The sequence below is a fragment of the Palaemon carinicauda genome, chromosome 4 (assembly GCF_036898095.1).
Source record: "Palaemon carinicauda isolate YSFRI2023 chromosome 4, ASM3689809v2, whole genome shotgun sequence".
Classification (NCBI taxonomy): domain Eukaryota; kingdom Metazoa; phylum Arthropoda; class Malacostraca; order Decapoda; family Palaemonidae; genus Palaemon; species Palaemon carinicauda.
Window position 1 is genome coordinate 71,014,128 of NC_090728.1, and position 19,243 is coordinate 71,033,370.

Sequence of the window (19,243 nt, forward strand, 5' to 3'; positions counted from 1 at the left end):
GGTTAAATATTATTTATGAATTTTGATACCTGTTTATAAGGTACCTTACAGTTTTCTTTATAGTGATTGTTACTGCTATTTTTTCCCTTGTTTATCAGCTCTGTGAATTTAGAATTTTTACTTGAAATTTGTGATACAAATTTGTATTTTGTTTTGATTGTCGAGAAATTATCATACAATCATGTATAAGATAATTTACTTTGTGTTTGTGGAAAGTTGTTGGTTATTGACCCCTCAACTGTGAAAATGGCTTTATTTTCATATTAAATGTTAATGTAAAAATAAAATTATTGTAACTCGAAGTTGCATTCTAGAACAAGTTTCTGGATACTTCTTCACTGCTGGCCGGGCGTGCGTATTGCCTGAGGTTAGCACTGGATACTTCTAGTCCTAAGGAACATTCAAGAGAATTGGTCCTTGGAATATAAGGAAAAAGTTTTGCTGCATTGAAAGACTTGACTGAACACTGCTTGTGTGTAAAAACATTTCCGTTACGGCGCTGTGACCTGAAATTTCATATTTAACCTAAAACAATATAATATCTTGAAGTAGATAAGGAAACCTCGGAAGATCGAATATCACCAGAAGCTATGTTCCAGCATTTCAACTTTTATATCTGAAACTACGACCTGGAAGAATCCTTCAAAATTCAGAGTTGAGTTTCGCAGCCCACTGTCTTTAATCATTTCACAGATACTTAAAAATCCAATACAACCTTTTGTAAATTATCATAAATGTGGTGTGCTGCGACTGTTGGGAACCTTGTAAAATATTGTAAATACTCATGTTAAATCTTAAATATAGTTATTGATATTGTTTGGTGGTTATTTTCTTCTTTTGCTGTTACTGTTTTGCTAAATCATTTATTAAAGGAATAAGTCATAAAAAGTAGATTTTACATAAAATCTACGTTGTGTGTAATAACAGAATGCAACAATTGTAAAGAGAATAGAATGAAATTTAACAGTAGAGTAGTTTATTATTGTTATAGATGATTTAGGAGTATTCTGAGGAAAGCCTGTAAAAATGACAAATTCGGAGATAATTTGTAATTTTCCTAATGATGAAATCTTTAGCTATTTATTAGGGGTATTAGAGAGGGTTAACTACCCGTCCCACTAGTTAGCGAGGGGTAGAGGGGTAGCTAGCTACCCCTCCCACTCACACACCTGTGACTGAGTTCACTTTGGTTGGAGGTAGGACTTCAAGGGGGACAGGGTCAGCGGGTAAGTTTGTATAAATAGCTAAACAACTCGCTAAACCTTGCTACGCAAGGTCTGCGGCCTACGCAAGCTTTGGGTTGAGATAAGCCGTGTGACTGTCAAGGTAAAAGTTATTCCGAGTCTTTGAGGGGAAAAACTGTTGTATCCAAGACTTTCCCTGCAGTGGTTCAAGGTCAGCTTGTGCAGAGAACCCAGGCTGCTGCTTTCCCCAAGAGAGGGGAGGATGAAGAAAAGAAAAAGAGCCAGTCATTCCTTTTCATTCACACAGACTAAAACTCGGTAACAGTGCCCTGAACCTTCTGGTACTTGTCCAAATAGGAGCTTGAGGTATTAGACCAGCTGTTGTGCAGCCACCACAGGGCCGATAGAAAATGTATTGAGCCTCCTGTGGGTCATGTTTTACAGGTAATGGGCTGTGAAGGTCGTTTGTCGTTTCCACACCCCAGCTTGTAGAACCTGCGTCACTGAGTAATTTCTCTTGAAGGCCAGGGATGTAATTATGCTCTTAACATCGTGGGCTCTGGGACAACATGATGGAGGAGGATCTGGATTCAGTGCATGATCTATGACCCTGCAAATCCATGCAGAAAGTGTTTTTGGTGATCCTCCTCTTGTTCCTCCCAGTGCTGACAAAGAGTGTGGGCACTCAGGGGCTGCTGCTGTTCTTTTCAGGTAGAGCCTCAAACTCCTTACTGGGCAAAGTAACAGATGGTCTGGGTCGTCTGTTACTGAGAGGAGAATCGTTATACAGAAGGACTCGAATCTAGGATCTAACACCCCCGGATTCCGAGTCTTAGCAACAAACTCAGGGACGAGGCTGAACGTTACCTCTCCCCATCCCCTTGAATGGGCGATGTCGTAAGAGAGGCCATGCAGTTCGCTGACTCGTTTGGCCGAAGCCAAGGTGAGCAGGAACACGGTCTTCAAAGTCATGCAGCGATCTGTTGCCTGGCGTAATGGTTCGTAGGGAGGTCTATCAGAGACTGGAGAACTCAAATCATGTTCCACTGGGGAGATCTCGCTTCCGACTCCGTACGAGTAAGTTAAGTTCTAGCGATGAGGAAATGTCCATTCCATTCACTTTGAATGCAAGGCCCAAGGCTGAGCGATAGCCTTTTACTGCTGAAACTGAAAGGTGCATTTCCTAACGCAAATACAAGAACAACTCCACTATTGCTGGAATAGTGGCAGCTAGTGGAAACATACCACTTCCACGACACCAACCACAAAAGACGTTCCACTTTGCCTGGTAGACTGCTGCTGATGACTTCCGCAGGTATCCAAACATCCTCTTTGCTACTTGATGCAAAAATCCTCTCTGAGTGAGGAGATCCTAGATAGTCTCCAGGCAACGGCTTTGCGGTAGATGTTAACGTGTGGTTGTCTGAGTAGATTGTGTCGTGGAGGGAGTTCTCTTGGAGCTCTGTCAAGAGCTGCAGAAGGTCCAGAAACCATTCCGCATTATGCAATAGCGGAGCTATGAGGGTCATTGATAGGTTGACCGATATTCTGGCCTTGTTGAGTACCCTTCTCATCAGACAGAATGGGGGGAAGGTGTAAACGTCAATGTTGTCCCACCGTTGTTGGAATGCATCTTCCCAGAGAGCCTTGAGATCTGGGACTGGGGAGCAGTACAGTGGGAGCCTGAAGTTCAGGGCCATTACAAAAAGATCCACCATCGGAAAATCACACAAAGGCTGAACTTTGTTGGCTACTAGATGATCCAAAGACCACTGAGATGCTCTGCTCAGATGGTCGGTGAGCACATTTCTTTTGCTTGGAATGAAGCGGACTGATAGCGGTATCGAATGGACCTCGGCCCATCTCAGTATTCCTACTGCTAGATGGGATAGTTGCTGTGAAAAAGTACCTCATTTATTGATCTAAGACACTACGGTGGTGTTGTCTCTCATCAAAACCACTAGTGGCCCGACAGGAACTGATGGGACTGTTGAAGGGCAAGAAAAACGGCCTTCATCTTTAGGATATTTATGTGGAGATACCTTTTGGACTCTGACCAAAGGCCTTAGGTCGTGTGCTGCCGCACGTGGGCCACCCACTCTTCTTTTTATGCGTCTGAGAACAGCATCAAGTCCCGAGGGGACGACGAGATGATCAACGCCCCGCAGCAGATTCTCGTCTGCTACCTACCACTAGAGGTCAGTCCGTTCCTCTGCTCCCATGGGGATCAGGATGTCGGGAATTGAGAGCCTGATTCAACCTGGACTTCGGTTACCACTGGAAGGATCGAATGCTGAGGTGGCTGTTGGGAACTAGATGGGCTACGGATGATAAGTGTCCGAGGAGACATAGCCACTTATGAGCCGGGAGTTTTTCTAGTCTGAGAAATGGTCTTGCAACCTTTCTCAGCCTCATTATTATGTTGTCTGATCGGAAGGCTTTGTGGAGTTTGGTGTCTATAATCATTCCCAGGTATACCAGTCTCTAAGCAGGGAGCAGGATGGACTTCTCGAGGTTTACCATGATCCCCAAATCTTGGTAAAGCCTTAGAAGTTTGTCTCGGTACTGAAGAAGGGTTGCCACCAAGTCTGCTAGGATCAGCCAGTCGTCCAGATATCGGAGGAGACGGATGCTGATCCTCAGTGCCCAGGATGACACTAGGGCGAACACTCTGGTGAAGACTTGGGGTGCTGTGGAAAGACCAGAGCACAGTACAGTCGGCCCTGGTTAATCGTGGGTTCTTGCTTCACAGTTTCCTTATTTTGCGGCCATGAACAATGTAATACCTATAAATTAAGTTTCACATAAAAATCACGATAAAATTCAAGCTAAGCGATGATTTCAAATAGCCCGCGCTCCTTTACACTGGGAGCGCTGCACGCCACTACAGTACCTATCTCTACACCCAGCCAGTATTAGCAATCTATGTACAGTGCATATCCATTTCCTGTGGTAAAAAATTACAGCTACATTTGAAATAAACCAGAATTTGATTAAACTGATGTTTCACTCAACTGCATCCAATAATAATGTATGTATCATATTCATAATTAATAGCAAAGCGAATTATAACCACACCCACTGTTTACACTCAAATCAGCTGATCAACCCTGCGCAGTCCGTCGTCAACCTCAATTTTCAGATCAAATAACTCCCTTATTATCAAGGCATGCTATCGAAGCATATTACATATTTACTGAAATAAACAATTATTACTTGATCTATCATTTTTGAATTAGCATATTAATTCCAATAGTTTCATTTGAAATGCTTCTCTCATATTCTATTTACTGTACTTTGAGTTGAATGGCATACTGTTCACCTGTGTTTCATTCATGTTGCCAAGATACAATATTTTATGGTTTTTAGCTCTGTGGTGCTTGATCATAAACCCTCAATAGAGAAAGAGAGAGAGAGAGAGAGAGAGAGAGAGACCCGGACGTATGAAGATGTATGGCTGCACAATATTTCACTGTGATAAATAGTCTTTACGTATATACAGTGAAATTATATTTTCATAATAAAATAAATTTTTGAATAAACTTACCATATAATGGCTAAAGTCTCTTGACGCCTCGGCAGAAAGTCCAAAATCTCGCAGCTATCGCAGATATGCCAGGTGTACACTAGTGCCCTCGCGGTACCACAGGTAGAACTATACCAAACCCTTCAGATCTTCCATGCCCCATGGTCTCTAGAGGGGAGGAGGGTGGGTTTTTAACTTATATAACCAGCGGGTAAGTTTATTCAAAAATTTATCTTATGATGAAAATAATTTTAATTATAAAACATACCCGCTGGTTATATAATGGCTGATTGACACCATTGGTGGCGGGTCAGAGACAGCTACATAATTGGAAATTCACTTAAGAGTTACATAAACAACTTAAGAGGTTCTCACCTGATAAGGACGCTCACAGCAATGATACTCTGCCTCATTTTGTCTGCTATCCTTAGGAGATCCAGCGGTCCACCCAGGGGGCTGATGATCTCTAGGAGCTGTCAAACGGTGCAATAACCTATAACATGACAGAACCTCAACTAATACCCTTGTTCAGGGCGCACTCTAGGAACAAATTGACCACCAGACCAAACAATAGATTGCAGAAGACTGACGACTAATCTCCACATACAACCATAACTAAAAACCAAGTTCCAAGAGAAAGAAAAGGGTATTAGGAAAAAGGGAACGTAGTGGTTAGATCGCTCACCTACTATCGCATTCGCTGCTACGAATGGACCCAACGTATAACAGTCCTCATAGAGAGTCTGAACATATTTTAAATAATGTGCGAATACTGACTTACTCCTCCAAAATGTTCGTATCCATCAAACTTTGCAGAGAACGGTTCTGTTTAAAAGCCACTGAAGTCGCTACCGCTCTGACTTTGTGTGTCTTCACCTTGAGAAGCCTCTGATCTGCCTCATCACACTGGGCATGAGCCTCTCTAATTAGGAGCCTAATGAAAAAGGATAAGGCATTCTTTGGCATGGGCAGTGAAGGTTTTCGAACTGCACACCACAGAGAGTCTGAGTCGCCTCTCAAACTCTTAGTTCTGTCCAAATAGAGTCGTAATGCTCTTACAGGGCAGAGCACTTTCTCCAACTCATCTCCCACCACATCATAAAGGTAAGGAATCTCGAAGATTTTGGCCAAGGACGGGAAGGATTTTCATTCTTGGCCAAAAATCCCAACTGTAAGGAGCAAATGGCTTTTCCATCCTGGAAACCAATGTTCCTGCTTAAAGCGTGAACTTCACTAACCCTTTTAGCAGTGGCTAGAATAACCAGAAACAAAGTTTTCAAAGTTAGAGCCTTAAACAAAGCCGAGTGTAAAGGCTCAAATCTGTCACTCATGAGGCCAAGTTCCAGGCAAGTGATTGTGACTGTCTTTTCTTGGAGGTATCAAAAGACTTAAGCAGGTCCTGCAGATCCTTATTATTGGAGAGGTCTAAGTTCCTGTGCCTAAAAAACTGTAGCCAATATACTTCTGTAACCTTTGATTGTAGAGGACGAGAAGTTATGTTTATTTCTGAGGTCTAGGAAGAAATCTGCTATCTGAGTTAAAGAGGTACTGGATGAAGAAACCGAGTTAGCTCTACACCATTCTCTGAACAACTCCCACTTGGATTGATACACCCTGATGGTGGAAGATCTCCTTGCTCTCGCGATAGCTTTGGCTGCCTTCTTCGAAAAGCCTCTAGCTCTAGCGAGTTTTTCAATAGTCTGAAGGCAGTCAGACGTAGAGCTCGGAGGTTTAGGTGGTTTTGAGCCAAGTGAGGTTGTCTGAGAAGATCTGGTCTTAAGGGAAGGCTTCTCGGGACATCTACCATCCCTTCCAGTACCTCTGGAAACCAGCTTCTTGACAGCCAGAACGGAGCTATCAGAGTCATCCTGGTTTTTTTGTGGGACACGAACTTCTGTATCACCTTGTAAAGAATCTTGAACGGAGGGAATGCATACACCTCCATGTGCGACCAATTCGTTAGAAAAGCGTCTGTGCATGGCTTTGGGATCCGGTACCGGTGAACGGTAACACTCCAGTCTCTTCGTCTTTGCGGTTGCAAAAAGATCTACGAGAGGACGACCCCATAACTGCCACAGACTCTTGCAGACCTCTTGGTGTAACATCCATTCTGTGGGGAGAACTTGATCCCTCCTGATGAGTCTGTCCGCACTTACATAGTTGACCCCCTGAATAAAACGAGTCAAAAGTGTCACTTTCCTTTCCTCTGCCCATATGAGAAGAGGTCTCGCTATCTCGTACAGAGTCCATGAGAGAGTCCTGCCTTGCTTTGCTATATGAGCTAGGGCTGTGGTGCTGTCCGCATTGATTTGGACTACTTTGCCCAGGCTATGCTCTTTGAAACCCTTGAGGGCCAGATGTATTGCCAAAAGCTCCTTTTGGTTTATGTGGAGTGTCTTTTGCTCTATCGTCCACTGACCCGAGAGCTCCTTCTTCCCTAATGTTAACCCCCACCCCGAGTTTGAGGCGCCGGAAAACAACACGAGGTCTGGGCTTTCCTGATGTAAAGACAGGCCTTCCTTAGTCTGTGCTCGCTGTTCCACCACTGAAGATGTGACTTTATGGAGACAGTGATGGGAATGCTTTCCCTATCGAGACTGTCCCCCTTTTCCAATGCCAATTGAGGTGAAACTGCAGGGGGCGTAAATGTAACCTCCACAGTGTCACGAACTTCTCCAATGATGAGGGAGTCCCCAGAAGGCTCATCCATTCCCTTACTGAGCTGAGGTCCTTCTTTATAAAAGCTTTAAGTTTTAGGAGAGCTGTTTTGATCCTCACAGGTGATGGAAAAGCCTGAAAACTCTGACTGTGAATCTTAAATAAAGAATTTCCTGGGATTGAGTCAGCTGCGATTTCTTCGAACTCACCAGGAGTCCCAGTTCCTTGGTCAATTCCAGTGTCATTCTCAGGTCCATCAAACAGCAATCGGCTGAGATGGCTCTTATAAGCCAATCGTCCAGGTACAGGGAGGCCCTGATTCTCTTTGAATGCAGCATGCTTGCCACATTCAGCATGATCTTGGTGAACAATAGAGGTGCTGCGCAGAGACCGAAACATAAGGCTCTGAATTGGAAGACCTTGTTCCCGTACATGAATCTCAGATAACGTCTGCAGCTGGGATGTATTGAAATATGGAAGTAGGAGTCCTGGAGGTCTAATGAGACCATCCAATTGCCCTTCCTTACCGCCGCCAGAACCGTCTTCTGAGTCTCCATGGTAAACGTCGTGTTCTGGACGTAATCATTTAGAACAATTACCTCCAGAACCGGTCTCCATTCCCCTGAACTCTTGGGAACTAAGAAAAGCCGGTTGTAAAACCCCGGAGATGTTAAATCTTGCACTTTCTCTATTGCTCGCTTCTCTAGTAACAGAGACATCTGCAGCCGCATGGCCTGCCTCTTTGGTCCCTCCCTGTATCTGGGCGAAAGATCCACCAGATCTGTGACTAGTTGAGGATTTGATAAAAATGGGATTTTGTATCCTTCCTTCAACACTTGGACGGACCAAGGGTCCACTGCATTCCTCTCCCAGGCCTTCCAGAAGTAAATCAGCCTGGCACCTACTGCTGTCTGAAGGATAGGGCAGTCAGACTCTACCTTGGCCGGTCTTGGTTCCTCTCCTCTTAGGTTTTCTCCCGTCGGATCTGAAAGAACCCCTTCCGGTAGGTTTACCACAAAAGGGCTGAGAAGGTCGTACCCCAGAAGTACTTTCCTTTGGTTTACGGGACGAAAATGAAGAAGGTAGAACTTTCCTGGCTGTATTGGCCACTAGGTCATGTGTGGCCTTTTGGGTGAGTGCAGTGGCCACTTCCCCTACCAACTCCTGTGGAAATAGAGTAGATGACAGAGGAGAGAAGAGTAACTCCGATTTCTGGTAAGGGGAGACTCCCGCTGAGAGAAAGAAACACAGAGTAGCCCTCTTCTTAATCACTCCAGCCGTGAACAGAGCAGCTAACTCGTTAGAGCCATCCCTCACACCCTTGTCCATGCAGGACATCAAATGAACAAGGCCGCTAGTGTCCGTGCCTTTCATTCCAGACCCTCTTGCTTAAGGCTCCCAATGACCAGTCTAGATAATTAAAAACTTCAAAGGCCTTAAACAAGCCTTTAAGTAAATGGTTAAACTCTCTCATTGACCACCATACTTTTGTCTTCCTCAGGGCCAGACGACGAGAAGAATCCACCAGACTCGAGAAATCTCCCTGGGCAGAGGCAGGAACTCCCAAGCCCAGAACTTCCCCAGTCTCGTACCAAACACTGGATTTGAAAGCCAATCTTGCGGGTGGAAAAGCAAAGGCCGTTTTTCCAAGTCCTCTTTGAATCCATCAATTTCAAGGCTCGTTTGGAAGAGCGTGAGAGCACCATCTTAGTATAAATGGGCACTTTAGTAGCCTTCCCTAGGGTAAATTCCAATGGGGGAGAATGAGGAGCCACAGGGGTAAAGTGGTCAGGAAAAAGGCCTGTGAAGATTAACATCAACTTCTTAAGATCTACAGAATATTGATAATGTTTCTCTTCTTCCTCTTCCGAAATGGCTTCTAATGGTTCGTCCATGTCAGAAACCTCCTCAGGTTCATCTTCTGGCAGTGCAGCTGTTGCTGCAGCCTGAACCGAGGAGTCAATGTCGGAAAGAGAACGCTTGCTATGTTCAGTAATTGCTTCCAACTGAAGTGGAGAGGTCGAAGTTGACTGGTGTGTGATGCCATGAATGGACTGACGTTCGGTGTCAAAGGTCAACTGCCGTGTGCCGTCACGTGGACGCCTGGCGTCCGCTTGCTGTTGAATGGACTGACGCTCGGTATCAAGGATCAACTGCCGTGTGTCGTCACGTGGACGCCTACCGTCCGCTTGCTTTTGACAATGACGCTGACGCTCTATGCCGTCATGAGTAAACTGGCGAGAGTCGTCGCGGGGACACCTAGAGTCCACTTGCGGTTGACACTGCCGCTCCATCGCATCAAGAGTTGACTACCGAGAGCCGTCACGGTGACGCATTGCGTCCACTTGTCGCCGCCGCCGTTCCTCGTGGCATTCGTAAGTCGATTTTTGTTTGGCAACAGCTCCCTGACGCGACTCATCCAAATCAACCTGCCGTTGTGCACTGCGAATGGGAGATCCGTAAGTCGATTTTTGTTTGGCAACAGCTCCCTGACGCGACTCATCCAAATCAACCTGCCGTTGAGCACTGCGAATGGGAGATCCTTAAGTCGATTTTTGTTTGGCAACAGCTCCCTGACGCGACTCATCCAAATCAAACTGCCGTTGAGCACTGCGAATGGGAGATCGCCTGTGCGATAACACGTCAGCAACAGAGACAACAGGCCGCCTGTGCGACAATGGGTCCAAAGACTAAAGCCCAACCGCACTGCCAACCGCTGGTTGATAAGACCGCATTAACGACGAGAGCTGTTGTTTCATGCCCAAAAGCATAGACCACTTAGGATCGCCAGAATGCGATATATTCAACTCCTTTTCTAAGGGGAGATCATCTTCAACGTCACTATCACCATGTTTCCCACTTTTGGGAGACGAAAGCCAGTCTGACGGAAGCGGCGGAGCATGAATTGACACATCAACAACAGGAAAAAGTTCTGAATCGGAGGCAGACCACTCCCAACAATTAATACACTTATTTAACACATCACACCATTGATCTCTACAGGAAGGGAAAAGGGTGTGATGATCCATATCCTCGGCGGACATAAAGGTACCACAGGCGACCCTCAGGACCAGGCCATGTACGCATAGCCGCCAACAAAAGTACATACTGAAAAGAAAAAGCAAAAGAGAATTAAATGGCAGTCCAAAAATTACGAGGATGAAGAGTGGCAATGATCAATCACCATTCGGGCAAAAAGCAAAGTGAGCTCAGTCACAGGTATGTAAGTGGGAGGGGTAGGTAGCTAACCCCCCCCCCCCCACTAACTAGCGGGATGGGTAGTTAACCTTCACTAAATTTCAATTACTACTCCTTTCAGCTTCGCTGAAAGTAATACCCCTAATAAATAGCATAGGTTTGTATTCCAGTTACGGAACAAATGGGAGTTTTGCACTACAGTACAGTACTGGACAATTACATTAATATAACCTACAGTACAGTTACTATACTATGTGAAAATGATGTAGCAGGCATTAAGGGTGCTAGCTGACTGCATGTAGGAAGTGCTCAGTTAGTTAGGGAGCTATGGGTTGACTGAGCATATGGGGACCAATATCTCTGTTACCCAAGTACTGTGAAGATCATGGGCTGGCTGCATACAGTATGACTATGAATACTATGACTTCATCATTTATCTCAAGGACAAGATATTCTAATTTTGTTTCTTACTACATGAAGATATAGAGATCTGGGAATGTCATTATTTGTGGCTTTTCAGCATTCCCTGGTGTGTGTCTTGCATAACCTGTCCAAATGATAAGGCGTGAGTGTTCAGTTTACTGTATCTGCAACACCTGGCGCAGCAGTTCTGACACATAATTAGGCAATCTGACATACGCCTTACGACAGGTGGTACTCCAAAGGTAGAAAATTAAGAGTCGGATAAATATTTTCATTACAGGATTAAGAAGTTTACACTTCGAAGATAATAGCAATAAGACTTCAAGCTAGGATTCATTTAAACTTACTTTTTTTTCATTACAAACAATTCTTAATTAAATAAGCACATGCCAATTTCAATTCACTAAGAAAACAAGTGCAGTGCCATAAAAAAAAATGTAGTAAACGGTAAACTTAAAGGGACAAAGAACACCAAAAACAAAAAAGAAAATGACGAACAACTTAAAAAAGAATCAAATATGCCTAAATGATGATTACTTTAAATCAAAACTCTCCTAAAAACTGCACTATGCATAATCATTTTTAAAATACTCTGGTCCTACCTTTTCTTCCTTCATCAAATCAAATGAGGATGGAACAAATTCATTTTTATTGGGAAGGTGAAGAAGATCATTTGAGCCAGCAGATTCCCAATGATCAAGCTGCTCTTTAGAAAGGTTGTCCATCTTGTATTCAGTGCCATACCATTTCTCTTTTTCTGTCACTTTATCTGCCAACACCTTGCCAACCACAGCAATCCTGCCAAAACCAAGTACAATAAATTATCCTGCAGAGAGTATGATCAATTATAATAACCTTCCAACTATATATTAAAATGGCCACAGATAACTTTTTAGAGAAAATAAACAACTGAAATGACAAATTTGGAAATAAATTTGTATTTTTCCTAACAATACAAACCTTTGGCTATTTATAGTTTCGCTGACAGGACGGGCCGTTAAAATTTAGTGAGGGTTCACAACCCATCCCGCTAGTTAGTAGGGGGTAGGGGAAAGCTAGCTACTCCTCTCACTCACACACCTGTGACTGCTTCACTTTGGTTGGAGGTAGGACTTCAAGAGGGACAGGGTTGGCAGGTAAGTTTGTACAAATAGCTAAAGGTTTGTATTGTTAGGAAAAATAAAAATTATTTCCAAATTTGTCATTTGTTCCGTAACAGGAATACAAACCTACGCTATTTACAAGGGTATGACTCACCCATTAGGAGGGCAGATGTCCCTGCCAACATGGCTTTTTGGCTTTACTCGGGGATTCCCCTTTATATGTATTAGCACACAAAAGAGGAAACCCTAACACCTGGCTAGCCACCCTATGCATGGTCTGCAGCCTAAGCAAGCTGTGTGTGTTGAGATACTAGCAATGTGACTGTCAAGGTAAGATCTCTTCTGAGTCATAGGAATTGTCCAAGGTCACCAAGAAATATCCAATACCACCTCGCCAGGGTATGGGGATGCAGCAGTATTGACACAATACCAGGGAACAATGGTTTACGGGCAGATGGTAAGGTCAGCCGTGCAGAGGACCCTGGATGCTAATTTCCCCAAGAGAGGGGAGGATGAAGAAAAGAAAGAGCCAGTCATTCTTTTTCATTCTCTCAGATTAAAACCGGATAACTCATGGCCTGCTACTTGTCCATAAAGGAGCTTGAGGTAATAAACCAGTTGTGCAGCAACCACAGGACCAATAGAGAACGTATCATGACTCCTGTTAGTTATGTCTTGCAGGTAGTGGGCGGTGAAGGTCATTTGATGCTTCCACATGCCGGCTTGTAGGACCTGCGTCACAGAGTAGTTACGATTGAACGCCATGGACGTAGCAATGCTCTTGATGCTAAGTGCTCTGGTCAACGTGTCAGAGGAGGATTTGAATTCAGTACGAGGCCTATGAACTTGCGAATCCAGGCAGAGATGGTTTTCTTCGTGATCCTCCTCTTGATCTTTCAATGCTAATGAAGAGTGATGCATTCAGGATGAGCTCTCATAGTTTCCTTGGGGAAGGGCCCTTAGTTTCTCTTTGGCATAGTAAACTTTGATCTGGATCATTGGTCATGCTGCTTAGGATTCCCAGACTGAGGGTTTGGATTCTGGGATCTGAGTTGCCAGAAACGAGGTCATGCATTTCTTGATTCATCGTTGTGAGACGTTAAGGGTGTCCCGTGGGGTTTACAGACTCTTGGCCGAAGCCAACATGAGTGGGAGACCTGTCTTCAAAGTCAGAAGACCTCTGCTGCTTGGAATCCTGGAACGAGGTCTCCTTTCCGACCAAGGACCCATAGACTGGAAGCTCCATATGAGGGACGATGCTGACGTGGAAGAAAGGTTAATTCCTTCCAGGCTGCAGACAAGGCTCAAGGAATAGCGGTGGCCTTTTCCGGTGAAGAGGAAATGTCTAACCCTTCCAGTTTAAAGGCAGGACTCAAGGCTGAGCGATAGCCTTCTACCGCCGAAACCGAGAGGATGATTCCCTCCTGCAGATGAACGAAGAACTCCGCTATTGCTGGAATAGTGGCCTCGAGTGGAGAGATACTTCTTTCACACCAACCATAGAAGACATTCCACTTAGCCTGGTAGACTGAGGCTTACGATCTTGTTGCAAAAATCCTCTCTAAGTGAGGAGATGCTGGATAGTCTCCAGGCGTGAAGTCGTAGCAGAGCTACGGTTTTGTGGCAGATGTTGACGTGTGGCTGTCTGAGTAGATCGTGTCATGGAGGAAGTTCTCTTGGAACTTCATTCATGAGTTGTTAAAGGTCTGGGAACCATTCCGCGTGATGCCATAGCGGAACCTTGTGGGTCATGGAGTTGATTGACCAGTGTTCTGGTCTTGAGTATTTTTCTCGTCAGACAAAATGGGGGAAATGAATAAAGGTCAATGTTGTCCCACCATTGTTGGAATACATCTTGCCAGAGAGCCTCGGGGTCTGAGACTGGGGAGCAGCACAAAGGGAGCCTGAAGTTCGGGGCTGTTGTGAAGAGATCCATTGTCGGAGAACCCCACAAAGTCAGAACTTTGTTGGCTACTAGATGATCCAAAGACAATTTGGAACCCCCTATCTGAGTCGCTCTGCTCAGGTTGTCTACGAGCACATTCCTTTTGTCAGGAATGGAGCGAGCTGATTGTGTTACTGAATGGACTTCTTCCCTTCTTAGTATTTCTACTGCAAGATGGGATAGAAGCTGAGAAAAAGTACCGCCTTGCTTGTTGAAGTAAGCCACGACTGTGGTATTGTCACTCATCACCACCACTAAGTGGCCTGCCAGGAGCTGATGGAGCTGTTGAAGGGCCAAGAAGGCGCCCATCATCTCCCAAGAGACTGATGTGCTGGTACTTTTCGAACTCTGATCATAGGCCTGAGGTCATGTAGTGCAGAATGTGGTCCCCCACTCTTCTTTTGTTGCATCTGTGAAGAGCAACAAGTCCGGGGGAGGAAGAGAAAGTCGTCGCTCTTTAGCAGATTCTTGTCTACAACCCACCCCTTGAGGTCCGTCTGTTCCTCAGGTCCATGGTGATCAAAATGTCATGGGAATCGAAGGTCTGATTTCAGTTGGACTTTAGCCGCCACTGGAGAGATTGCATCCTGAGGCAGCCGTTGGGAACTAGACATGCCAGGAATGATAGGTGCACGAGGAGACATAGCCACCTCTGTGCTGGGAGTTCTTCTTGTCTGAGGAATGGTCTTGGGACATTCCCCAATTTCACTAACCTGTTGTCTGATGGGAATGCTTTGTGAAAGTTGTTCGGAATGAATCTCAAATACTTCCTTGAAGACGCATGGAATGGGATCAGGATGTATATGCCCCTTAGATCCTGGGTGCACATGGGTCCCGTGGTCTTACCACTAGTGTGACCTTCTCCAAAATGGTCTGGACTTTGGCCCAAAAGACCAGCTCCTTTGCGAATCCCTTCGCATAGGAGCTCGTTAAAACAGTTGTCTTGATCAGTACAGAAATGGGATGGATACCTGAGCTACATCCATCTCTTTCAGCAATGATGCAGGCATGCCCCCACTGGTGGACAAGCGGGAGGATTGCATATCGTAGCATTTGCGGCCCCACCCGCCTCCTCTAGGATGTTTCCCTTAACGGAAGGACTTGGAGACACTCTTACCCTTGCCAGGAAAGGGCTTTTTAGAAACCTTGTCCGTTACTGCAGTCCTGTTTGTTGTTCTCGAAAAGGCCGGATGTGGACTCCTTCACCGCTCTGCTGGTCTTGTAATCCTCGACGAGGACTTTGGTAGAGTTTTAGAATTCTTAGACTGTTTTCCTCAAAGGGAAAAAGGTCTCTAACACATTAGGTTTAGGTGTTACAACCTTCTGTTGGTCACCCGTACAGGAAAGGATGGAATCATCCACTGGTTTTGAGACTACTCTGCAATCTCGCGGGACTTCCTCAATGAGCAAAAGCCCAAAAGTTGGATAAGGACTCTTCCCTGCAAAAGACTCGATCTGAACTAATGAGTGTGAAGCAGCAGGACGACAGTCGTAGAGTGCTCGTGAGTAGTCACCTCTCGACATGCTGCTGATGGGGACTGCCGTTCCACTGCCAATCATTTAAGGGATCGGAGCGATGGCGAACAGCGAGTAGCAAGCACTTGAAGGGTGCCGAGCTGCGAAATGGTGAACTGCCAGTGAACTGCCCGCTGTCTAGAGATCGGCAGGATGTCGATTGGCCAATCGACAATTGGTGAGCCGAAGATGGGCAGCGAATCATAAGCGAGCGGCGCACGGCTAACTGTTGGTGAGTGGCGAATGGCTAACTGTTGGTGAGCGGCGAACGGCTGACCCATTGGCGAGAGGCGAACGGCTGACCGTTGATGAGCGGCAAACGGCTGACCATTGGTGGGCGGCGAACGGCTGACCGTTGGTGAGCGGTGAACGGCTAACCGTTAGCGAGCAGCAAATGGCGAACAGTTGGTGAACGGCAAACAGAAGGTGACTAACGAGCAGTCGAAGGCTACCTAGTCAGTTGGCGAGCAGCGAGCTGCTGTTAACTGGCGGGTTGATTAGGCGATCGGCGAGTTGGCGATTGAAGAGACGATGGTGGACGGTGAACTGCTAGAGAAGACCGTGAACTGCTAACCGTTGTCGAACATCGAATGGCTGCATGCCTATGGGTCAATGAAGTATGAATGACCAGGTAGCTGGAACTAGCTGGAGAGTCATGAACTAGAGTTTGTTGACAATCTGAGCTGGTCTGACTAGCGCCGCATGGTTGGCGGCGATGAGGTCGAGGAGAGACCAAGGTTACAGGCAAAGGGCGATCAGCAAGATGTCTATTGGCGATCGGCATAGCAACCAGCAGTCGGCAATTGCTAAGCTTGTGACCGGCAATCGTTGAGCTTGCAATTGGCGAGCTGGCAAGGTAGAATGACGATTGATGAGCTGGTGATCAGGTAAGCTCCGAGGAACAGGAGAATGGATTGATCGGCAATAGTTGAGCTTGCAATTGGCAAGCTGGCCAGGTAGGCTGACGATTGATGAGCTGGTGATCAGGTAAGCTCCGAGGAACAGGAGAATGGATTGACGATCGGTGGGTTGGCGATCGGCAAGCTAGCGATCAGCGAGCTAGCAATCGGCGGGCTAGCAATCGGAGATTGGCAGGTTGGCGGGCTGGCGATTGGCAATCTGCTTATTGGCGATTAGTGATCTGAGACGACACTCGGAGAGCTGGCGATCGATCAATCAGATAACCCAAGGAATTGCAGTATAATTCAACGATCGGAGAGTTGGCGATTGGCGAGCTAGCAATCGGCAGGCCGGCACGCTGGAGATCAGCAAGCTGCCTATTGGTGATCGGTGAGCTGGAGATTGGCGATCGGTGAGATGGAGATTGGTGTTCGAAGAGCTAGAAATCGGCCATCGGTGAGCTAGAACTCGGTGATTGCCAAGCTAGAAATCAGCGATCAGGGAGCTAAAAATCGGCCATCGGTGAGCTAGCAATCGGCGAATGGGGAGCTGACGATCGGCAAGCTTACGAATGGCGATCAGCAAGACTGGAGGTCGACAATCGGAGAAAGACAAGCTAACAATCAGCGATCGGCAAAATGGTGATAGGCGAGCTGGCGATTGGCAGGCTGATAGATGTCGATTGGCAAGCTGACAATTGACAATCTGGATATCTGCAAGACTGGAGGTCGACGATTGGAGAAAGAAAAGCTAGCAATTGGTCAAAGAAAAGCTAGCGATCGGCGATTGGAAAGCTGACAATTGGTGACTGGCGAGCTGAAGATCAACGATCAGTAAGCTGATGATTGTAGATCAGCAAGCTGATTATTGTTGATCGGTGAGTTAGCAATTGGCGACAGTAATCCACAAGTAGCAGTTCGGGACGAGAGATTGGAGATGAGAGAGGGAGAAGCGAACGCTGCAAGGCTGGCGAACGGCGACTTCGAGGAGAGTCCAGTGAGACAGGCGAGGGTAACTAGCAGGAGGATGGTGAGACTGACGGGACTAATGAGGCTGATGATATTACAAGGTCCTTGACCGATCCTCTTAAAGGGGATCGTTCGGTAGAAGTTGAAGAAGAGTCAAACAGACAATTCTTTGCCATAGGCGAAAGAGCTTGTCTGAGGCAGCGAGGAGGACCACGTGCTCAGCGAATTCGCCGATGACGATGAGGATCCTCCGCAGGGAAGACTGCTCAGCAGGAAGATCTCAGGAAGGACTCCAAAAAGGTGTCTCTATGGATGGTCTCTCACGAGCAACAGAGGTGATCACCCGCAGGAGAGACAACAGAGATGATGAACGGAAGTGCTCCCTCGTAAGAGAAAAACAGCCCAACACCTGAGGAGGAAAACTCCCCCTCGGAACGAAATTACGGTTGGCTCTCTTTAATCGAGTGTACTTTCCTTACGGTTCCGTTTTTTCGCAGCTAAGAACAATGCAATACAGTACACAGAGTAAAAATTCTCATTAAAATTACGATAAAATTCTAGCTGGCGATGATTTCAAATATCCCACGCTCCTTTAAACTGGAAGCGCTGCATGCCACTACCTATCTCTACACACATCAGGTCCTAGCTCTCTCCGTACAATGTATATCCATTTATTGTGGTAAAAAATTACAGCTACATTTGAGATGAACATGATTTTGATTAAACTGGTGTTTCACTTGATGGGACCGGCCGCTATGTTCTGCGGTTTTTTTCGATTTATTCAAAATACATCATTTCTATATGTTTTAGACATACTGTATATATAATACTTTCATCATATAACAATTTCAAGTCATTTGATCAAAAACGTTTTGATTTATAAGCAAAAATCATGTTTTAAAAAAAAAATTTGGTACATTTTTCTCCACTAATATGACACCGATTGTGTTGACAATCATACCATCAAAACAAATTTTGACATTGTAAAGATCTATTTTCGGGCGAGATAGCCATGTGGTCCTGATGGAAGTTCCTCATTGGCAGCTTCTACTTGGGATATTTCTGCGAAAGATACACCAGAGAAATCTTACCTTAGAGGTATCAATGGAGTTCTGACCTCCAGAGCAAATATCCCGAGAGATATTGTGTATAAATTAGGGACGTGTTAATAACAAACCAGGGTTATCCTTCCCCGAATGGAGTTAACCTTGTTGCAAAGGATAAGGTGGAGGGTAGAATATGGGGACAAGTGAGGGGTTACAACTCCTGACCTCAATGTGCTACAACTAACAAATTTCCTGTTGAACCATTCCAAGAGCAACCATCGCATGACACAAGGTACCAAACTGAGAATTGGGAGGGGATGGAAAAGTAACCGGCAGGCCGTCAGGACAACATGGCCATCTCACTCAAAAGTAGACATTTCCTATGTCAAAATCCATTTTTTGGGCTCGAGCCATGTCGTCCTGATGGAAGTGTACCGGAGAATTATTATTCTTAGTTGTAGCCAGGAGAGTTTTAACCATTTACACCTCATAGACATAACCATACTTCCCTCAGCATTGGTAACTATGGTACCAAGCTATGGTACAAGCAGTATGTTTGTCAAAAGTAGGAGGAAAGGAAATCAACATCACAGTCCCACTCACTGTGGAGAAGAGCTTTGTCTCCAAAAGTCTATTAAAGGAGGGTTAAAAATTGAGGTACACAACTTTTATTTTGTACAGTAGGTCCAATGAAAGGGAACGCAAAAAGGAACAGCAGTCTTATAGTTTCCAAAGATGCATAAATGTAACAGTAATCAATTGTAACATTATATGCAG

General features: G+C 45.4%; 1 protein-coding gene across 1 annotated transcript in view; it reads right to left on the minus strand.

Annotated features, from left to right (window-relative positions):
• Ide (Insulin degrading metalloproteinase) overlaps positions 1–19,243 on the minus strand; it is a 511,525-nt gene that overhangs the window by 225,703 nt on the left and 266,579 nt on the right. Inside the window, exon 10 of the mRNA XM_068372359.1 lies at positions 11,592–11,787. Coding sequence (XP_068228460.1) covers positions 11,592–11,787 — 196 coding nt within the window. The remainder of the gene's footprint in view (positions 1–11,591; positions 11,788–19,243) is intronic.